This window comes from Apium graveolens, mitochondrion (assembly GCF_009905375.1).
Source record: "Apium graveolens strain L.+W99A mitochondrion, complete genome".
Taxonomy (NCBI): domain Eukaryota; kingdom Viridiplantae; phylum Streptophyta; class Magnoliopsida; order Apiales; family Apiaceae; genus Apium; species Apium graveolens.
In genome coordinates this window covers 102501-124484 of record NC_058313.1, presented here as the reverse complement: position 1 = coordinate 124484, position 21984 = coordinate 102501, and the positions used below count along the sequence as shown (strand labels likewise).

Sequence of the window (21984 nt, the reverse complement as noted above, 5' to 3'; positions counted from 1 at the left end):
GTAACAATAGTGCAAATTCCGGGTGACTGGATCGCCCCGGCAGTGGGGTTGCTCTAACTCAGATGACCCCGAGAAGCGCAGCGCTCCATGATCCTTTTGTAGGTGATGGGGCAGAGCAGCGGTCCCAGGCCTCTCTTGGCAATAGTTTCCCTTTCTTATCTTCTACCTTGATGGGTGGGAGAGGTCACCGAATTAGGATATCACTACTAGCACGGACTGCGCAGGAAATTTCTATCCTATAGATGTCTCGGCGCTTTCATTATCCTTTTCTTTATTTTTGCTTTCCCTTCTTGATCTCCAAGTCTGTAAAAAATTGAATAGGAACTATGTATGTTAAGCACATGTTGCAGCCAAATGGGCTTGTAGGAACATGATTTCTGGATGCTGGGAGATGGACAGACCAGACTGCATAAAACTACTGGAATGGAAAGAAAGAGAGGGGAAGAAGCGATTCGTTAAAAAAGGGATGAGCTACCCGGATGAACGAAGAGCTAAAAGGAAGACACAAAGTCCAGTGGCAGAGCGGCGATCAGCCTTTAACTAAAAAGCTTGTCCAATAAGTGGTTCTGCCGTGAGTGACTTCGTGAACAGCCGCCTCATATCATAAATAGTGTAAATTTACTTTGCCCGGCTCGCACAAATCGAAGTAGCGAGCATGAGAAAAAAGATTTGCAGCTAAGCTAAGGCCAGAGCCAACCTCAGCGAAAGAGTTTTAAGTCATTTTTCCTATTTGATAAGGTTCTTACCGGGGTTAGCAGCCTTCTCGGCCCCTCTTATGGAATTGCTAAAGAAAAAGGTGACAAAACAAATAGGAAGAGGCCCATCGACAGGCCTTTGCGAAAATAAAGGAGACCTTAGCGAACGCCCCAGTGATGATGCTCCAATAGCAGGAAAAACAAACAATATAGATAGCCAATGCTACTAGGGGAATGCCCCTTAGATTAGTTAGAACTGGGAAAAGTAGTTCTGGCCAAGTCTTTCTACCAGCCCCTTATTCAAGAAAGTCCCCACTCGCTGATCTCTGCGGATCTATTGACGGAGGGGATAACAAAAACTTAAAGGGGCTTGGCTTGGTTCACCCTCTCTGGTACATCCTAGGACATTAGAGTGAGATGTCGGCCGTTCCCGTTCCACTCGCGAGAAAAGAATCTTTACCCACCATGGACTGGGGGAAAGAAGAGTGGGTTAGTGGGCTTCTTTCACCAGTTTTCTTTGAGCGTTTTGAATTCAATAAATAAGCTCGGGGCCCCTCTCTGATAAGGAAGGAAAGCTAAATGCAAAGAAAAATATAAATAAAAAAGGAGTACAAATCACATAGCGGAGGTTCAGATTCATCATTCTAAATGGAAGACGAAACAACTTAACCCTTAAACCAGAGTTTTCCCTCGAATAAGTGGAAATACATTGGAAATACATACACCGCCGCCTGTAACAGGATTGCTAGTTGGCCCACTTTTAGCGATATCCCTTTCAAGCATGAGTAGGACTTCTAGTGTTGGGAAAGTCATCCTTGGCATAAGCTCTACTTCGACTAGCTTGAACGACGAAGCTTGGCATTAGGAAGAAAGAAAGAAGAAAGAATAGGCTGTGATGCCGAAAGAGGCATTTTTACATTTGATTGAGAGATGTGAATCATGGCCCTATAGCAATGCAAACTATACTGACCACACTAGGGCAGAGGGATATAAAATGGTTTAGCATTCGTTAACATAGAGAGAGAATCATAACCAGAAGTCTTTTCCCAGGAACGATCAGAAGGATGAAATCCAAGCAAGCAATTGGTTGGAAAGTGTTGGTTCGATCCCAACTCGTGACTGTGCTACAAAGCATTAATGAGAACAGATAATACCTTCTTGTGAGCGGGGAAAGCTATAACATAGAGCTCATACCAGATAGACCCTTCCTTCCAAGATCAGCCGGACGACACTTCAAAGGTACTTGCTTCCCCTTTTCTTTTTACCTTTAAGCTTTCCAAGATGATAGCCAATGCTTCTAATAGCGGCGGCAGCTACTATGTGAGTTTCGGACTGTGAGTCCAACTGTGGCTACATCGAAGAGTTTGGAAAGAATTCGGGAACAGAAGGACTCGTGATTCTTCTGAATAAGGAATTTTACCTCAGAAGCCATGACGCCCCGGGGGAAAAGAAGTAGGAGACCCCCTTCTTCGGCGTGCATCGGGGTGATCATTAGGCCCGGGATCATTAGTCTTTGACATCAAAAGGGTGCTGGTTCTGACAAGGCGATCCCCCCTAAAAGTAGCACCGAAACGATTCTGCTTGAAAACCTCTTTTTTAAAATGGAACTTTCAGCGAGAAGATATCTGGTTGATAAGACAAGACAGACTGCCGGGCCTCCTTCTGGGGCCCCGTTTTACCATAATAATCTTCTTCTTTTTATGAAGAATATTACAACAAACCAAAGAAAACGACCTTAGAATTGAATGTGTTAAGCCATCCATATTGTACTTTACTGTTTGTCAGGCTAACGCTTACCTTCCCGCTCTCAGCCAAAGCCGCCTCCCTTTACAATAGCGAGACTCCTCCAGTTGTTCTCCAAAAGGGGACAACAAACGAAGCCAGACAAATCTACGTTACGGTTGGAAGAGAAGGGGAACTGGCCACGGAATGGGCGGGGAAAACCTATCGTGTGGAATATGAATTCATCCCCTCGATTTGCTGCGCATGCGGTCGAAAGTCTGATAGCTTCGGCTAGTAGTTTAAAAGCGATGTTTTAACTTTTAGTTCCTCTTTAACCAAAATCGGGAGAAAAAAAAGCCTAGCGCGCAGAAAACAGAGAAGAAGCAGGGGCCAAGCAATCCACCGATTCGGCTATCAATCATTTACTTGCCTTGGCTGCGTTAGGATAGGACTAGTGGGCCAAAGTAGAGCTTCAAGCATGGCTATCAATTTCACCTATATTTTTTTGCGGTGGACCTCGAACGAGTCCCAGCGCCCCCCGCTAATCCATTAAGGATATGTTCAGCTTTCTACCTTAAACCGTGCCCACCCACTAGCGTACAACGTTCTGTTGCTTGGTCGGTCAATTCTGTCACGCCTACACAAAACAGCCATCCTGTAAGGTGCCATTGCCGGCGGTCTTTGTGTGGTTCAGCTTGCTGTTTTCCCTTCTTTTGTTTAAACCATGCGGGGGAATCATTCTTTCAGAACCTCTCTCGGAAGAACGAATTAGGACGGTCTGATGTTTTGGACTCCGGAGAAGATTCTGGACAGAGGCTAGGGCTACTTCCTTCAAGATACGAAACGAGCAGCCGGAAACGGCTGTCCCTATTGTATTTTAGAGGAGAGTGGGCTAAGAATCTGACCTTTACTTAGAGAGGGGCAGCGGTACCACGCCCTTCCGTGCTCGTAGGTGAACTCCCCTATGCATCCCGACTAAGGTCTCACAAACGTGCGCTTCCCTTATGCATCCAGCCGCTTCACTAATGTGAATAGGTTATACAGAAGGGTGGGTTGGTTATATACTCTTATGCGCGTTCCTTTTTCGAACCTTTTGGTATGTATTGCCCCCTAACTATGGATCAGATCCACCAGACGATAAACTAAATTCCGCACTGCTGCTGAGTCGTCGGACTTATCCACCAATGGATTCGTGGAATTTCTGTGGATTGCGTTGGGGGAAATCTACCAAAGCTAGGCAGATAGATAGACTCCTTTCCCGCTGCTAAGGGAGAGCAAGAAAAAAAGGATTGTTTTTGAACCAGCGCCCCCTTTTGGGTATGCAGGTACTAAGAGTCCTCTCACTACCAACCAGCAGACATCATCTGGCTGGGTCTTGCCGGTATCAACAACGAAAAAAATGGAAACAGCAACTCACTATGGCTCTTGGGCCCAGACAACGTCCTAGGCGTAGGGGAGATCGGAGCAACAGGGAACGCCTAGACGACGTTTTTCTTCCTGGGCTGCAGTAAGTAGATCGAGAGGTCGTTCCGCCCCTTGTCCCCGAATATGGGTAATATGTTCTCATACAATGTTGCTCCAATCTGACCTAGCTGGCAAGCGATCCCAGCTCGCGACAGAGAACAAGACAGCAAGCGAGCGTACCTCTGTTCGCTTCTTCTCCACCAAGCACGGAAGTTTAAGGATAACTGTAGGTCGGTGGCTACCTAAGGAAACTCCGATTCGATCCGCCCCCTGGCTGGGAGGCATCTACCTCATCCCGATCACAAGGAGAGGTTCACTATGATGGGGGTACTTTTTTCCCTTCCGGAAAGAATGAAATGCATAGGGGACCATCCTTTTGTTGCGGCATGCTCCTCAGATTTACGGATTCGCAGGGGGCGCCGCGGGCCCTACTTAGTTGACTGACAATGACAAAGGCTTGCGAAACTAAGTAGGGCCTTTTGAATTGAATCTTAAGTAGTCTATCAGTGGTGCAAAGCGGCTTTGCCCCTTTTCAGTAGAGGAGCAAAAGGTTAGACCTTCGAAAGTCAGCGAACAACGGTTCTTCTATGTAGGTATGGGGTTCCCCCTTGACTCTCCTAACGTCGAGCTAAGTGACTTCGTAACCTTTTCGTAGCGTAGTAGAATGAAGGCTACGCGCCGACGCTCTCTTTTCTATTAGCCTAAGCGTCTTCGCTAACTCGCTCGCCTACTATACAATACATTAAGTAGGGTAGGCTAACTCAGCCGCTTACTTATACTAATGTAGGGCTAAGTAGCGCCTTTTCCTTTTTGAATAACCCGTTCTCGTTATCTTTCCTAAGTAAAGCAGGCGAACCTATAGGTCCTTAGTAGCGTTGACAAAGAAGAACAGCCGGTTAAAAGACAGCGAATCTTTGTATTTATATATTTCTATTCTATTATTATTATTATATAGGCCAGCTTGACAAGCTACCCTTCCTCTTGATCTGAGGTGCGAAGAGAAAGATCTCTTTTTTATGACTTCCACTTATCGATCCCGGCCCAGAAAAGCGACCGACCAGAGCCCTATTGATGAATGAAAGAAAGGGTTTATGAGCCCTAGCCCTGTAAGCCCACACCTGTGTAGAGTAGATCGTTCAACACCTGCGGCACAAACCCATTTTTGACCTATTGGTCCTAGTATCATAGGCGACCGAACGGCCGCCCCCTAATTACTAGACCGACCTGCTATAATAATTCCATAAACACCTAGCGAAGATATGGCAAACAAATAAAGTAGCCCTATGTTCGGATCTGACAATACCATACCATAATCAAAAGGTACAACGGCCCGAGCGACCAGACTTAACATAAATGTAGCCACTGGAGCCATTCTAAAAAGGGAGAAATTAGCACTACTTGGTGAAATAGGTTCTTTTAGAATCAATTTCAAACCATCTGCTAGAGGTTGTAACAATCCAAATGATCCCACTACATCAGGACCCTTTCGACGTTGCACAAAAGCCATTACTTTACGTTCAGCTAGCACTAAAAAGGCGACTCCTAGTAGAAGTGGTAGAATTATTCCAAGTATTTCAGCTGGAACAGCTATGTACATTTTCTATTTTCTATTCACTCATGATCTGGCCTGGTCGACCCAATCATGATATTGAAGGATGGGACCTTTTCTCGAAAAACTCCGGATCCCGAGAAGAGTTGAAGATGGTGCAACATCGAATCCTGTTACGTTACTTCGAATTGAATCTTAGCCCGCCCCCCTTCTCATATATCTTTCCCCCCGGCCCTCTCCTGGTTTGCTTCCATGTCGCAACCTTATTGATTAATAGGACCGCCGCATTCTGCGCAGAATTGGCCATACGCTTGCGGGGGTTGGGAGTTAGCTTTTCTATTTCTTTGAGGATTAGAATCCTCTTTCGCGGGGAGGCATTCCTCAGGCCCAGCTTGTCTGCTGTCCGCCTCACAAAGCGGATCGACGCCCTTGACTGAAAAGCTCCCAATTGGGTCAGTAGCTGGCTGAGTAGTTGATAGACTAAATAAGCACAGTAGCTGTTTAGAGCCGAAGGAGGGATTCTATAGCCTACGCACTTGCCTTTAGGAGATCGAAGTTGGATGAATTTCCCGCGGTTCCTTCCGTCGGCGTCATCGAATCACGTTAGCAATCCAGAAGAACTGGAAACTCGAAACGACCGGTCAAAGGAATTGATCCGTTTAGTTCTGTTCTTCTCCTAGTTTGATAGCACACCCATGTAGGGGGATCTTTCCGACGCTAAGCGCGCTGCATCTCCTGTCCGAGTGAAGAATATCTTGTCCAAGCCCTTCCAGCTTGCACCCTTCTTCTGCCATTGGGAATTTAACATCTCTCAACTTGTAAGTGGTAGAAATGAAGGACTCTGTTGCAGGTTTTGGTTTATTAAAGAATCATCTCAGAAGCCCGTGTATATTAGTAAAAAGGGGGGGACTTTCGTGGGTCCGATGTCTCTGGTGTGCCTGAAAATAAATGGGCTTTTGAAACTCGATTTGTCGCAACAAACAAGAGGTATTGTCTCCGCCTTTTCAAGTATGGATCATTTCTCAAGTGGTTATGATCCTCCATTGCTGCTCGGTAGTGGCCTAAGGCTCAATGATTGATCTTCCGCGCTAAGGCTAGCATCTCATCTCATCTTTCATCTTATTGCTTCGAGCTCTCTTCGGTAAAGTGTAAAAGTGTAACCTGTTGCTCCTTGATTTCACATAAACAACTGAGTGCCTTCTGCCCCTTTTGGTCTTCTCTTTCTGTGTCTATGAATCTCCCGCCCACCCACATTCTCTTTATCGAATCCTTCTAGGCAGATAGGACTACTCCTCCTGCTTGCTCTTGGCCTTGGCTGCTTTTAGAGACACCCCTTTAGCTCGTCTTAGAGAATTTAATTAGTAATTAGATTCTCGTCTTATTGTAGGCCGGTCATCTGTTCAATCTGGAATTCCATCTCTTGTTTGGTTTCTGGTACCGGTTTAAGTTCCTTTGTTCAAATAAATATCTATGTCAATCAAGTAATTCATTCTCACTGTCTGAGGAAAACGTGAAGAATTGCCAGCTTGTAAGGCCCGTTGAAGTCCCCGAATAAAGGGAAAAAGGCTATAAGTAGGCCGTTTGCTGTTGCTATAGGGGCTGCTCGCCTTTATACGGCTTCGCTATCGCTTCTATGTAGTGGTCGAAAAGGTAGTATTCCTGCCATACTAGAATGCCTATTCTCTAGTGCTAGAAGCTTCGCCAGAAGCAAGCAAGACGAGGCCGCTCCGCTTCGTAGACAAGGCCCGTTCCGTACTTTTACTTACGAGCTCGTGTAGTACTCGCCCCTATTTCTAAAGGGGCTTATGCACTCCACTCGCTGTCTACTAAACGAGCGTTCGAGCGAGCGGGCGAAGCCTTCCATTTAGTTGCTTCCCCCTTTTCCCTCACCCTACTCTTTCATTTCCGCTTAAGCTTCCCCGGTTTGTGGGATTAATTGATTGGATACCCGAGAACCATAATCTTTCCTAGAAACAGCTTCTACGACGATAGATAGGGGTCAGGTTTGTTTGGCATCTATGCCCCCTGCCCTCCAAACAGTATGGGAGCCTTTCAGCTCGTACTGCTCACACTCCTAGATCTTCACGGCACCTCCTCCACCATAGTGTGAGCTGGGAGCAGCTCTGAAAAGCGAGGCCTACTTAAAAATTCGCTTTCAACAACGTCAACAACACCACGAAAAAAGGAAACTATGGTTTACCACTGATCTGATCATAGGTGAAATCCAACCCCTTCGCGCCAGGCTTGGAAACCGTAAGTCAGGCCCCTTCGCCTCTCGGAAGCGAGAAAACGAGCAGCAAGCTTAAAAAAAAGCCCTGCCCGCCCTTCTCTATTTTGAGCCTCATATTGAGGAGGCTTCCCGGACTCGTAACAGGCGGCTAGGAACAAGAAGAGGGTCAGTAGTCTCTGCCGTTGCAGGTCCTTCTCTTTCCGCTGAGATGGCCCTCTTTTTTTTGTTCACCGCGGCACGAAATCATGAAGAAGCTGGAAGAACTCAGAAAGAGAGCGGCGCCTAGCCGTTGAGAGCGTCTGTTGTCTTTGTAGAGGAACAGTACGATCTTGGACTGGCCCCCTTCGCATGACCTAGAAAGCAAAAAAGTCCGTGCTACTATAAGGCCTCTAAACTCCCCCCTCAGGACACTGTTGCGTTGCCCATAGGGACGGGGTAGCCCCGACTTCCATAGGTCCTCGGTTCGACCTCCTAATGAGAATTGAGGTCCTTGCGCGGGCGTCTCATCCCTAAGACTTGTTTGCTCTGTATGGAGTGCCCCGTGGTTCCTCGAGTGCCAGCCGCAGAGAGGAATGCCATCAACTAGGGCGCTATTGGCCACTAACCACTCGCTCGCCGGCCGCTCGGGCTCCGCGTTTCAAGTTCGTTATCCTAACCGTATCCTCTGCTCCACCGGGAGCCTGGCCCCTTCTTCTATCTTATCTACTGCTTTGCTCCTCGGCTCCATACTGCTCCAGCCGCTCGCTGTAATAGCTTGCTTCTCGGGCGGCTCGCACCCTGGGTGGTGCGGCTGAGCCAGAGTGGGCTCAGCAGTCGGCCTATCTTTCCGGGCGCACGCGTAAAGGCATGATTAGTTCCACAAATCTCACTGCACTGACCATAGTAAACTCCTTCTCGTTGTACCGAAATAGAGATCTGATTTAAACGCCCAGGTACAGCATCACATTTTACACCTGAGGAAGGTACAGCCCAACTATGAGGTACATCAGCAGGTGTTACAATAATACGTAGATGAGTTTTGGCTGGTACAACCACTCTATTGTCCACTTCTAATAAACGTGATTGCCCCAATTCTGGATCATCTTCTGGAATCGTATAACTGTCAAAAGTGAGTGACTGTTCATCGGAACTGTTATAGTCCGAATACTCATAAGGTTGGGTCGACGCCCGCCTCCCTCCAAACTGTACTTGCAAGTTTCCCCGCAAAAAGCTCTCCACGCCTACTCTTAGAAAGAACACTATTTATCTTTAGTTAGGTAGTTCTCCCGACCGTAAGACCCTTTATGAGTAAGGGGAATCGAAGGCCGGGGAATTTGTATTGGCAACAGGGAACCGTTTATCACCCAGCCCTACCTACCCTATGTATTCGAGGGGGAGGCTGGAACCGAAAAAGACCTGGTTCCACACATATGAGACAGGCAGAAGGTATGGGACGACCAGTTCACCACGGAGAAAGCGAATTCGATCCTATAGTCGTCTTCTTTGTTCGATAAATGCGCAGTGGAAAGGGATGCTAGTCGGGCTCGGCGAAGTTGTAGGCCCCAATAAAGAAGATCCAGAGTGATTCCTCACTCATTTCCTTACCATAGGCCTGACCGGATATCGTTTGTCCACAAATTAAAAAAAAAAAGTTGGTTTTTAGTAGTAGTTCATGAGACCTCGAATTCCCACGTTCCAGCGTGCATTATGCCAACGGGTCCCGCCCCCAACTCTAGCTGAGAAGTTGAGTTACCCTTCTTTTTTTTTTCAGAAAAAGAATAGAATAAAGAAAGAGATCGTCTATATCCTGTATCGATCATAGGATCACTCTATGAATAGGTCAATTCTCTGTGACCTCCCACAGTTCACGACATCCCTTGCTTCTCGCTGCGAACGGCTCCTCTACCGAGGAGTAGAAGCGCTGGTCCCCTTCGGTCCAAGTTGCTTGTGCCTGCTGTTACCTACCGTAGGACCTCCGCCCCCGAAGCGAAGAAAGAGGAGCAGGAACAAGAGGTTGTCCTCTCCCGGCCCAGTAGTTCCGCAACTACTACCGTGGTTGTTGCCAACGGGGATCCCCCATTCCGAAAGGTTACTGGGCCGGCCGTTAGGTCCAAAGTTGTATGCCACTGCTATGGTGCCGATAGATTCACTACTTCAGCGCCGTTATCGGACATTGCAGGCTGAGCATCTATTTCTCGTATATCGCTCCACACCGAGAAGGGGGATGTGTACCTCCAGCAACAACAAGAATGGAACCATAGGCTCCTATGCTGGGAGCATTTCGGGGTATAGGCCTAACCACCTCAACTCCCCGTTTCTGGCATGCTATAGTTATGAAAGTCTCTCGACGGCGGGAATGGGAGATTACCGGTAAGCCAGATGCTTCGCGAACCATATTCAACTTTAAGGCATTTCGTTGCACTTAAATCACCCTCGTGAAGAGGCGCACTCCGATACCATTGATGTCCAATAGCTTTGATAGTCATGGCTGGATCTACTACTACCTCGTCCATTGAGTATAACAGAGCAAATGATGGTATAGCAATGAACATCGGGATGATACTAGGAAATATGGTCCGAAGAATCTCGATAGTAGTTCCATGAACAATCCTTTGCGGGATTGGATTTTTTTTATAGTGGAAATGCCATAAAGCGCGAACTAAGATCCGTGATACGAAAACCAAAATCAGAATGAGGAAGAAAAAGATATCGTGATGTAAGTCTATTATTCCTTGCATCATAGGTGTTGCTGCGTCTTGAGATCCTAATTGCCATGGTTCCGCTGCATCACAAGGAGAATTTGTAACAAAATGGAAAATACCTGTGAACGACATTTGAAACACTTTTATCTCTATAGTTCTGCTTCTTGCTCTAAAAATGCATAAAGACTTGTCGGAAATCGCCAGCCGGTTGGGCCAAGAAAGGCATGGGACTTGTTGGGCATTAAGGGCGATCCATCGGCCCCTTTTGACAGACTTCTTTGTCTATCTCTTCTCTATATGATATTTATTCTAGACTAGATGGGACCAGATCTATCACTCAAAAGCAACACAACCCTAAATGCGATCTCCCACGCCTGGCAATGATACCATTAGTGGTAAGGAGTGAGCATGTGGCAAATACCCAAACTTGTGCTTGACTAAGCCTCGCCCGCATGGAAGATAACTTGTTCTCCCATAGGAAGGCACTTGGGTTTCGACCAAGTCATCTCTCGCGGTAACAGTGATGAGCTGTTGAGCGAAAGACGTTAGGTGATAGTCACCATATAGAGATAGAGATGTTGTTAATACCTCTAAGAGAGTCTTGCCCCCCGTATTACTCCATAGGGCAGCGAGGAGCATGCTGTGGAACCAACCAAGATGTATGTCGTCCGACCCGACCTCAGACTCCGACCTATTTTACTTTACTCTCTGGCCGCAGTTATTTAGGTGGTATCCCGAGATTTAAGAGATTTAATTCCTCCCGGGAACACACGAAACAAAGATATGAACTAGGTAAATAGAAATTGAAAAGAGATGTTTCCAATTCATCAAAATGAGAAGTTTTTTCTACATCCATATGATCTACTAAAGTGAAAGTAGATCGGTATTGCCCATATAATAAAAGCAGATCTTGGTCCATGGAGTCCCAAGAAGGTAAGAACTCCAACCTGTCCGATGCTTCTTCGGCCAAATACGATATACAAGTGGGACCTGCACTATGAGCAAGCTGTGCGAAAAACCGCTTCTTTTTTCCGGTTCCGAAACAACTTGGGCGAAATAGGGTTCTACCGGGAAACCATGGATTTTTGAGTTTTCGCCATTGGTTACTGGTTGAGCCGCTGGAATGGAATGAGATAAGAATCTCTGGAGATCTTTCCTCTCCACTTACTCGTAACAGGCTTTCCCTCTGCCAGAAGAATTGTGTGAAATAAGTAAATTTATCCAGTTGAGGCATCTTTCTTTCGAACAAAGTATTCCCTCCAGACAGAAAGAGAGTCCTTCCTGTACGAGTAGTGAAGAAGTCTAGAGAACTTTTATTGGTTTTTGACCAACGGAAAGCATGGGAGAAGGATGTACAAACGTTGGGTTTTCCAACGAACCTAAGCACCCTTTTTCTTTATCATTCGGAAGAGCTCTTTTTTAATAAAAAATACGGCGTCTCTTCTCTTATGCAATTTATGACTCCGGCAGTAAGTTAGCCGGAATAAGAGGTTTCGGCGTATCGGGGCTGCTAGGCTACTTTCTTTATTCTCTTATGAGATTGAAAGTTTTTCGGTAATTAATTCATCTGCACACCGGTTATTCCACATCACCAGTCAAGGAAGAAGGGAAGGCTTATTCAATAGCTGCCGGTTACGTCGTTCTTTCAAAAAGTATATTCCGAATTCCTATTCCTACTCCGCCTCCTTCTCTTTGCACTCACTCCCGTCAAGGGAGAGGAAGATGAATATGAATAGTTAACCACTAGCTCCAGTCCCAGTACCCCATCTCTCATTCCCGGCATTCCTCCATCAAACCTTCTTGCAAAGATAAAGAAAGCACCGGATGAAATAGCAATTGTCCTTTCCTCCCCCCTTAGACCTATCCGAAAGAGGAAAGAAAAAAGATCCCCTCACGAGATGGGATGGCATGACCCTCTTTGGACGGTTCCTCCTTTACTTTAAGGATAGTACCTAGCAAGGCATATTAAAGGCACCAGCTCTTTCCCACAAACTGAGACTCTTCTTCTATGTCACTTCCGGTTCTCAAGCAGCAGATTCTGGGCATTCATCTGTAGCTGTTCCTATTTGTAGCTAATGCGCCGGTGTTCCTGCAGCCGGAGAAAGGTAACGGCGTCCCGTTTTAGTAACAGGCTTTACGGACAAGACAGGAGGAGAAAGCTCATCCTTGCCGATTGTAGTTTATGGCCTTCCTGGTAAATAAGAAGCGAAAGTAGCAAATGCAGCCAAGGGAGCTAATGAGCTCGTAGCTTGTGTTCCTGTAGCTAAAGTTGCTCAAGTAGCCTCCTTAACAGAGTAGACCTCGTTTTCAGCTACTGTTGTGGAAAGGAGTTTAGAGAGAGAACCCGTTCTACAGCACATTCCTGTCTTATTCTTCTTGGTTGAGAATACGCGATTGGTCAAACAATGGCTTGTTATTGACTTCTTTGGGCGATGACAACCGCGTACATTACATAAAGTTGAATCCAACCTCCTTAGCAAGGAAGATGCCGATTCTACTAGTGCTTTCTCTCGTTGATGTGTCTGAAAAGGGATATGGAAATATCGATCTTATGTCCCCGTGTTTAAAAGATCTCGTATTTGCTCGGTTACTAGTGAATCCCTTCCTAAACAGAGAGGAAAAGGTAGCAGTTTTCGTCTTGCTACTTTTCAAACAGATCTGAACCGAGATCTCGAAAGTCGCTATTGCAGCTCGGAGCTCTTGCAGTTAAGGAGCTAAAGACCCTGTGGGCTTTCTAAAGAGAGGAGGAAGTTTACTTGCTATTGTAGTTAAGGAGCTAAGAAGCTCAAGTTACTTCGTAACCTGTTGTTTGTAGCTGTTGTAGTTTCTTGTAGCTAAGAAGTTAAGGAGCTATTTCTTGTTCCTGCGGTTTCAAGGAGACAGGAGAAGCTATGTCCCATTGTAGTAGATAGCCCTCTCTTGTAACTAAGGAGTTAAAGAGCTAGAGCAGCTGTTGTTAAAGCGGCTAGGAGCGAAAAAAACTCGACCAAAAGTATTAATCGGTAGATTCTTATGACCTAGGGGTTGCAAGTCAGCTGCTCACTCTCTCTTTCTTCGAATTAAATGTCTTAAGCAGCATGTAGCAAAGATCTATTTTAGATTCAATGTGGGACCTGAAAATGAAAACAGAAGCTAGAGTTGAACGATCTACTTTTCTATCCTGTGGGCCGGAAATAAAGAAGGTCTCTTCTTTATAGAATAGAAAGTAGCCTGGCCTGGTCTGTCTCTCAATCTCAGTCTGTCCAGCCAAGGACTTCCCTCTGTAAGAGTCGAGCTTTCCCCCCCATACACTACTTTTTAAGCATATGGGAGACCCAAAGCCATATCTACTGCCTACTCAATATCTCATCTCCCCTCTTTGGCTTATGATATAGAGCTGGTTTCTTTGATACTGCTCCTTTACCTTTCAATGAAAGCTCTAGGCAAGTGAGTATACCTATAAATGGGATACGAACGATCTATCTCAACTAGTTATGGTAGTTAGTGAATGCGGGAGACAAGCGTTAGCCCAAAAGCGTTAGCTTGTATCCGCGAATGAACGATAGAAGAAAGAGTGTATAGAATGCAATGTTGTTAGGTAGTTTCGGAAGCTCTTCCTGCAGAAGGAAGGTAGGAGGCATACCCGGGCCTTACCGAGGAAAGTGCTTGCTTTGTTAGATAGATGTGCGTTGCGTCTGAGGGTATTCGATATAAGAATCGTTTCATCCATGGCGACCATAGGAATTGAATTGATTCTCTCGGGAATGGATCTTAGCACCTTTTGAGTGAGATTTTGAGAAGAGTTGCTCTTTGGAGAGCACAGTACGATGAAAGTTGTAAGCTGTGTTCGGGGGGGAGTTATTGTCTATCGTTGGCCTCTATGGTAGAATCAGTCGGGGGACCTGAGAGGCGGTGGTTTACCCTGCGGCGGATGTCAGCGGTTCGAGTCCGCTTATCTCCAACTCGTGAACTTAGCCGATACAAAGCTATATGATAGTACCCAATCTATGATTTATCATTCATGGACAAAAGGAAAAGGCCCGTATTTTAGTAGATAGGGGGGATTCGTGAGAATGGCGTAGGAGAGAAGGTCGAACGCTAACCCCTGACCGAAAATAGAAGCAATTCAAAAACCTTTCTTTTTTAGGTATGCCGCCCCGCGAGCAAGGAGTGCCACGCACGAGCGGAGCGAAAACAAAGCAAGGGGAATTATTCTATTTTTTTTGGGGGAAATCCTTTGATTGTGTATTGAATATAGATCCATGTCTTTCTTGTTCCACTAGCTAGGACCAAATTCTCACATGTCCGTTTCGTTATTACAACCTTCTTTTTTGATGTCAAAGACCAGAAGCTACGCGCAAATTCTCATTGGATCTCGGTTGTTCTTAACAGCGATGGCTATTCATTTAAGTCTTCGGGTAGCACCACTAGATCTTCAACAAGGTGGAAATTCTCGTATTCCGTATGTACATGTTCCTGCGGCTCGGATGAGTATTATTGTTTATATCGCTACGGCTATAAACACTTTCTTGTTCCTATTAACAAAACATCCCCTTTTTCTTCGCTCTTCCGGAACCGGTACAGAAATGGGTGCTTTTTCTACGTTGTTTACCTTAGTTACTGGGGGGTTTCGGGGAAGACCTATGTGGGGCACCTTTCGGGTGTGGGATGCTCGTTTAACCTCTGTATTCATCTCGTTCCTTATTTACCTGGGTGCACTGCGTTTTCAAAAGCTTTCTGTCGAACCGGCTCCTATTTCAATCCGTGTTGGACCGATCGATATACCAATAATCAAGTCTTCGGTCAACTGGTGGAATACATCGCATCAACCTGGGAGCATTAGCCGATCTGGTACATCAATACATGTTCCTATGCCCATTCCAATCTTGTCTAACTTTGCTAACTCCCCCTTCTCAACTCGTATCTTGTTCGTTCTGGAAACACGTCTTCCTATTCCATCTTTTCTCGAATCTTCTTTAACGGAAGAAATAGAAGCTCGAGAAGGAATACCAAAACCTAGTTCACTCGCTGAATCTCTTTGGGGCAGATAGCTCACAGCGCTCCTTCTATAGATATTTGAAAAGCTAACTCATGTTTCCACTCCATTTTCATTACGAAGATGTATCACATCAGGATCTGCTGCTCAAACCGAATCACGCCAACGTTATGGAAGTTCCCGGATCGTGTAAAATAAGAGTAGTACCAAAGGCGGCACCTTCTGATTTCATAATAAAAAATGGAAAATTGGCTATGGAGATTCCGCGCGGTCAAAAATTAATACAGAAAAAAAGGGCTTCGACAGGAAAGTCGTTTCGATCCAATCCATTCTTGGGGTCAAATAAGGGGTCTGTCAGTGACCTAGCACGACAAAGCGCTCTCCGAGGGCATGGAATGTCTCATTTTTTGTTCAGAATCTCCACAGTAATGTCTCTGTTAGATTCTCCGGTCGAAATACGGGAAAACTCCATTCAATTCTCGATGGAAACGGAGTTTTGCGAATTATCCCCGGAACTGGGAGAGCATTTCGAGATCTTCGAACATATTCGAGGGTTCAACGCGACTATTGTCACTTCGGCCAACACACAAGATGAGACTTTACCACTGTGGAGCGGCTTATTGCAAAAAGAGGAGGGGGAAAGTAAGTAAGATGTCGGAGAAGCGAAATATACGAGATCACAAACGGGGATTGCTCGCGGCTAAATATGAATTGAGACGAAAGCTTTATAAAGCCTTTTTTTTGTAAAGATCCCGATCTTTATAGTGAGATGCGGGACAAACATCGTTATAAGTTGTCCAAGTTGCCAAGAAAGAGTTCCTTTGCACGAGTAAGAAACCGATGTATTTTCACGGGCCGCCTTCGTTCCGTATATGAGTTCTTCCGAATTTCTCGTATCGTTTTTCGCGGATTAGCATCTCGAGGTGCTTTGATGGGCATAAAGAAAGCGTCTCGGTAGCCCAAAACAAACCTGTTTTTTTCCTCTCTTGTTTGCTTTTGGGCTGGGCCTTGACTTGGGGAGTCTATTTCTTTGGTCCATTTGTGTACTTTATCTATTTTTTTATTTCGGCCATGGAAGGATTTCGTCTCCCCGTCGGAGGCGGTGTCGGCTCGTCTATTCCGGATCTCAACGGCCCCCCGCCTGAGGCTCCCCCCCTCAACCGGCTGAAGACGTCTATTACGAAAAAGAGCCTGATCGCAGAAAAGCCATTCTTGAGCGGAAAAAGGCAGAGAAAGATGCTTCGGCGGCCTCAAATAGGAAGGCGCCGAGATCCTCCCTCAAATAAAAGAGATTGTAGAGGGCGGGAATCATCCGAAAAAAGAAGAATGCATCTCGGAAATAAATAAGACAAGAGAATTCTTTAAAATCAAAAGGCGGAAAAGGCGGCGGGGTTGAACAAAATAAAGAGGGACAGGGGGGGCAGCTATATTTCGAATAATGAGACGATCACGGATTTTATCAAGAACTACTTGATGGGGATTTATGAAAGGTTAAATCCAAGTGCTAAAGCACGAAAGCCCCATTACTGATGGACAAATCTGTTTGGACAAGAGATCGCTCGGGGTAAGCCGAAGGGTGCGATGACATCGAATGCGCCGCGGATTTTGTGGTGCGAGAGGTTGAGGAGAAGGCGGAGAAGAACCAATTACCATTTCTCGCTCGCTTGAAAGACGGCCTGGGGCCTTTTATCCCGATAGCAAGGTCTGGCGTCTGATCAAAAGATCAGTAAATCGGTGGAAGGGAGGGGGATGGGAGCCTTAGCCCTTAGAATTTCATTAATCCAATTCTAAGCCGGCGTGGCGCTGCTAGATGCTTCTGATCAATAAAACAGGAAGAGGGGTCAGCCAAAAAGAAAGACCACCAAAAGTAACGACCACCAAGATACGCATAGTGATTCGATCTTTTGATCACCCATTTTTTGAAAACCCTTTTTGGGGGCTTCCGCCTTACACACGGAAGATTGGATTGCCTGAATCGCGAGTCTTATATACTGTGTTACGATCACCTCATATTGATAAAAAGTCCAGAGAACAATTTGAAATGGAAATAAAGAAACAATTTCTGGTCATAAAAGCAGAAAGGCATGAATTGCGCAAGAAGTTCTTTCGGTTAAAACGCCGTGCGACTCGTAGGACATAAGACTTCTTGGTCAAGCCAAAAAAAGATTTGCCGACTGGATGCTCCTACCCCACCATGCCTGGCCCTTTACCTTATCTTAAAAGAGGGGGGGGTATGAAGCGTGGGAAAGAATGCAAGAAGTGTATGATACAACAGGTAACCTTAAGGAGTGGCGGCAACCTGATCAACGCGAGTGAACTGTGCTTAGACGCTTCGTAAAACCGCGCCGATCTACGAGAGGAGCTGATGGATGAGTAGGCTTCTCCTTTCGATTCACGGAATGTGATCTGGGACACGATGGGAGTTTGCGTGCCTCGGTAGGAAAGAGATCACCGGAGTATAGCACAAGATCGCCTTTTCTTGCTGCCATGGGGTCGACCTGTGAACAAGGTAAACCCAATGGGAACCAAAAAACGGGGGTACCGCATTGGGCAGAAGACAGTCCAAAAAGCGAAGGCTCACCCAGCTGAAGGAAGGAGCTTTGGAAGCTTACCTTATTATGTTATGAAAAGGGGAAAGGGGGTGAGATAGGCAACGGGTAGCTTGCTTCCAAGCCGGCCCGGCCGCGAGGAAGCAAGAGATCTTTGCCGGTGCTGACTTGGATCTCGGGTGACGGAATAAGGCGGCCAGAAGCGACGAGCAGTCGCGGTCGAGGCTTGGCTTTAGCCGATAGGCTAGCAGTAAGCTTGGCTACAGCGAAGCGCTTACCAAGCGCGAAGGAAAGGGCCTTCGCCACTTGAGCCGTATGCGGGGGAACTCGCACGTGCGGTTCTTAGGGGGGGAAGGCTAGTAGGAGCCATCCCATCCCAATAGCGTATATTTGGAGCTCAATATGAAATCCTCTTTTCTTGCAAGACCCGTTCGGATAAGGGAAAACAGCGTCTTTTTAAATTGGGCCTTCTACCGAAAAGACACTTTTCGCTTTAAACCCTTCTGTGCAGAGGGAAGATGGTCTTACTCAACATCTCCGTGCAAACCATAGCACTGGATGGAAGGTATGCTTCACTGACCTCGTTTAACACCATGCTTCCTCCGAAGCGAGATCGGAGTAGGAAGACCATGAGCGAAAAGCAAGGGCAAGCGATAGAAAGGATAGTCCCTCGCGCGAACGACTAAAAATGGTGAGATCATTAGTGAAAGAAGGACCAACGACGATCCTAAAGGAGAAGAAGGAGTAGGAGGAGTCAGTTTTCTTTGAAGATCGAGGAAAAAATAGGACAATTATGCCATTCGTAAAAAGTAATGTTATTCTGATTATTATGATTTCTATTTATCGGAATATTCTGGATCTTGGTTACCATAGTACTACGGCCTTCGAGAACAAATATTGGACCGGGAATCAAAAAGGGGAAAAGAAAGTAAAGTATAAGCACATATGGCACGAAAAGGAAATCCGATTTCGGTAAGACTTGAGAAAAATCGTAGTTCAGATTCAAGTCGGTTCAGTGAGGGCGACCGCGAAAGTCACCAAATAGGTCAGTCTTTTCCTTCCGTTTGTCAAAAAGAAAAAAAGAAAGGCGTGGGGGGACGTTGCAGATGTCCGGGACGGACACGACTTCTTCTAACGCTAGAAGACCACTGGAAGACACCCGGGACCAGAGCATGTCGTGAAAGAAGCACACTGGGCGGGGGCGTGCTTCGACCCTGTCTCCGGGGCACAGTTGAATGTAGATATCATGAACGCGAGGTGCAGGATACCAGGCCGAGAAACCGGGGCAATCCCCTATGTGCCAATCGCTAGCGCATCCAGGGCCCGGCGCCCAGCTCAGCTGGAGAGGCCTAGCCTGATCTGAGAAGTAAGTGCTAATTGGGTTCGGATAGACTTCATTCAAGAACGCCGCCGCCCCTGGAATCAATAAGAAAACAAGTGCTAAGTTTCAGATCAAGGAATAAACCGAAACGAAAGAAGGAGACGTTTCTCGCTCGGCACCTAAAGCGCACTATGCTCCGCTTCAACAAATGAGAGTTTTCGGTGAAACCGGTGAACCGCGCGAGCTGGTTAGATGCGTGGGACAGAGGGCTCGTAGTACCTGCTAGCGCAGCTATGCAGTGGAAGGGAAGGAGCCTAAATCAACCCCCTTCTTTATTGATTTCTTTTTTTTCTTTGAAAAAGCAGTACAAGGAGATTAGACTCTCGGATGAGACTAAGCAGCTACCGACCGTTCCGGCGCGCCCTTGACCTATCTTGATTAAGACCGAAACCCTATCTAAAGTGGGGCCTAGTTTAAGCTGTCAAACAAATGATAGATAGAATGGAAAAAAAAAAAGAATAACCACTAGTAGGGATATGGGTGGAGTCTCTCTCAGTAAAGAGAGTTGTAGATTCGTAAAACAGGAGAAGAGCCTTGACTTTCTATTCTATTAGTCAATCGCGCTAGCTGCAATCAAACTAAAGCAAGAAGGGAGGGTGCTTGTTGCCGCTTTATTAATTAGTAAGTAGGCCTGTTCAGGCGAAAGGTTGCTTTACTAAGATTCTAATATAAGGCGCGTTAGCACTTTAGAAAGATTGCTCGTTAGCTAGGCCGTTTTCAATAAGGACGTTTAGGCTTGACTAATAAGATAGAAAGGGCTTTTTCATCAGGCAGGTTTGGAACCCTATACAAAGGCCGTTTCCTTTCAAAAACTTCCTCTTCCTGCTGCGAGGGCGTTGCACGAAACCAAACCGCCCCCGCCCGATCAAGTACCAGCTGCTTCGCCGGTAGGCCCACTTAGGTTAGGGGGGCATTGTCCCTCAGTTCTTACCAACCTCCCCGGTGTGTGTGTAATCGACGTCTTGCTAGCTTCAACTCAGTCGAATAAGAATCATTGATTCCCTCTGCTGTCAATTTTTTATTCATTCAGGGCGCTCGGCCGGTGCTCCTTTCTCAAACCAGAATCTGAACGTTAGGGAAGATAAGGAAAGACCACCTGAGCGAACCGACCGAAGGGACTTGACTTATCCGAACCAAACGATAGCAGCTTAAAGCTAGGCTTATCCACGAGCAGCGTCGCTGCTTGATCAGCGGGGAGGAGTATCTCATCAAAGTATGGGGCAAGGGATCAAACGCTTTTACTTTGTCTCCCGGGATACACCACAGGTTGGGTTTGAGAGCCGTGTGATGGGTGACTATCCAGCACGGTTCGGAGAGCACTTTTAGTCTGCGTTGGTGAATGGAAGCCCCCCTATCAAGCAAGAAAGAAGCGGCTCTTCCCACGGCGGAGTCAGCATTGACTCTATTTATTATTATGGTAAATCAGTGTATCAAGATGTTAATATGAGGTCTTATTTCGGTTCGATACGTCCACCTACGAGACTCACCCTTGGCTTTCGTCTCGGTAGGTGTCTTATTCTACATTTTCCCAAAAGAACATTCATTCATTTATTTCTTCCCCGTCGACCACGACGACTGAAACGACGCGAAAAATCCAGACCCGGAAAGAAAAAGAAGAAGGGCCGGTGGTGGGCATTTGGGAAAGTCGGGCCGGTCGGGTGTCTTCATTCAAGCGACGATACAGAAAAAGAACGAAACGAAGTGAGAGGCCGGGAGACAGGGAAAAGAGTCGAGTCGATCGGGCTCGACGACCGGGAGAAGCAAAATGAAATCCGGATTTGGCCGAAAAAGAAGCAACGCTATGGATACCATGACCGATCACCATCGATAAAGATTCTTCTTTCTAAATCACTTCGGGTCAGCGGGGCCTTCAAGCATCCGAAATACGCTGGGGTTGTAAATGACATAGCGTTCCTGATCAAAAATGACGACTCTTTCAGAAAAACGAAGTTCTTAAAGTTATTTTTCCAAAAGAAGTTCCGCTCCGACAGCCCGACGAGTCATCTACTTAAAAGGACCCTCCCCGCAGTGCGCCCTTCCTTGAATTTGTCGGTCATGCAATACTACTTATTGAATACAAAGAACAAAATGCATTTCGACCCCGTCGTAGTTCTCAATCATTTTTTGGCATCGGGCGTGGCTGAACCATCTGCGATGGGGGGGGCTAATGCACAGGGAAGAAGCTTAGATAAGAGAATACGTTCTCGCATCGCTTTTTTTGTAGAAAGCTCGACCGGTGAGAAAAAGTCTTTGGCCGAAGCCAAAAAGAGGTTGACCCGCTTAATTCGCTTGGCGAATGATCTTCGCTTCGCGGGAACAACAAAAACCACCATCTCGCTCTTTCCTTTCTTCGGTGCTACCTTTTTCTTTCCAAGGGATGGGGTTGGGGTGTATAAGAACCTTTTTTTTGAGGATGCCCGGGAACCACTCCTAGGTAAATTAAGGAAAAAATGTTGGAACCTCATGGGTAAGGATAAGGTAATGGAATTGATAGATAAATTCATAGGCCTAGGCGGGATAGGAGAATTGATAAAGGGAATAGAGATGATGCTAGAGATCATACTGAGAAACAGAATAATTCCATACGGGTACAACTCTTATTTGAACGAAGTTAAAAAAATGCGATCTTTGTTGTTTAATAGAACAAATACTAATACCTTAATTGAGTCAGTCAAGATAAAATCTGTTTATCAAAGTGCTTCTCCGATTGCTCAAGACATCTCTTTTCAACCGAGAAA

General features: G+C 46.2%; 10 protein-coding genes across 10 annotated transcripts in view.

The window, feature by feature from the left end:
* Window positions 1–5091: 5091 nt before the first annotated feature.
* Window positions 5092–5478, bottom strand: nad1 (NADH dehydrogenase subunit 1; one part of a trans-spliced gene, as the record gives it). Coding sequence (YP_010185141.1) covers window positions 5092–5478 — 387 coding nt within the window.
* orf174a (hypothetical protein) lies at window positions 5343–5867 on the top strand. The gene has a single exon. The coding sequence runs from the start codon at window positions 5343–5345 to the stop codon at window positions 5865–5867; it is 525 nt and encodes a 174-aa protein (YP_010185140.1).
* Window positions 5868–7339: 1472 nt separating this feature from the next.
* cox2 (cytochrome oxidase subunit 2) lies at window positions 7340–10473 on the bottom strand. The gene is made up of 3 exons: window positions 10087–10473; window positions 8504–8812; window positions 7340–7423 (listed from the first exon to the last, which is right to left on the bottom strand). The coding sequence occupies exons 1-3, from the start codon at window positions 10471–10473 to the stop codon at window positions 7340–7342; spliced, it is 780 nt and encodes a 259-aa protein (YP_010185138.1).
* On the top strand, window positions 9471–10013 carry orf180a (hypothetical protein). Its single transcript has one exon. The coding sequence runs from the start codon at window positions 9471–9473 to the stop codon at window positions 10011–10013; it is 543 nt and encodes a 180-aa protein (YP_010185139.1).
* Window positions 10474–11059: 586 nt separating the features above from the next.
* Window positions 11060–11575, bottom strand: rpl10 (ribosomal protein L10). The gene has a single exon. It carries the CDS (start codon window positions 11573–11575, stop codon window positions 11060–11062), a length of 516 nt encoding a protein of 171 aa, YP_010185137.1.
* Window positions 11576–14621: 3046 nt separating this feature from the next.
* ccmC (cytochrome c biogenesis C) lies at window positions 14622–15371 on the top strand. The gene has a single exon. The coding sequence runs from the start codon at window positions 14622–14624 to the stop codon at window positions 15369–15371; it is 750 nt and encodes a 249-aa protein (YP_010185136.1).
* Window positions 15372–15411: 40 nt separating this feature from the next.
* rpl5 (ribosomal protein L5) lies at window positions 15412–15966 on the top strand. Its single transcript has one exon. The coding sequence runs from the start codon at window positions 15412–15414 to the stop codon at window positions 15964–15966; it is 555 nt and encodes a 184-aa protein (YP_010185135.1).
* Window positions 15967–17126: 1160 nt separating this feature from the next.
* On the top strand, window positions 17127–17456 carry orf109b (hypothetical protein). The gene has a single exon. The coding sequence runs from the start codon at window positions 17127–17129 to the stop codon at window positions 17454–17456; it is 330 nt and encodes a 109-aa protein (YP_010185134.1).
* Window positions 17457–18810: 1354 nt separating this feature from the next.
* orf121b (hypothetical protein) lies at window positions 18811–19176 on the top strand. The gene has a single exon. The coding sequence runs from the start codon at window positions 18811–18813 to the stop codon at window positions 19174–19176; it is 366 nt and encodes a 121-aa protein (YP_010185133.1).
* Window positions 19177–20578: 1402 nt separating this feature from the next.
* Window positions 20579–21984, top strand: part of rps3 (ribosomal protein S3) — a 1701-nt gene continuing 295 nt past the window's right edge. The window contains exon 1 of the mRNA in view: window positions 20579–21984. This exon is cut by the window's right edge and continues 295 nt beyond it. Coding sequence (YP_010185132.1) covers window positions 20579–21984 — 1406 coding nt within the window.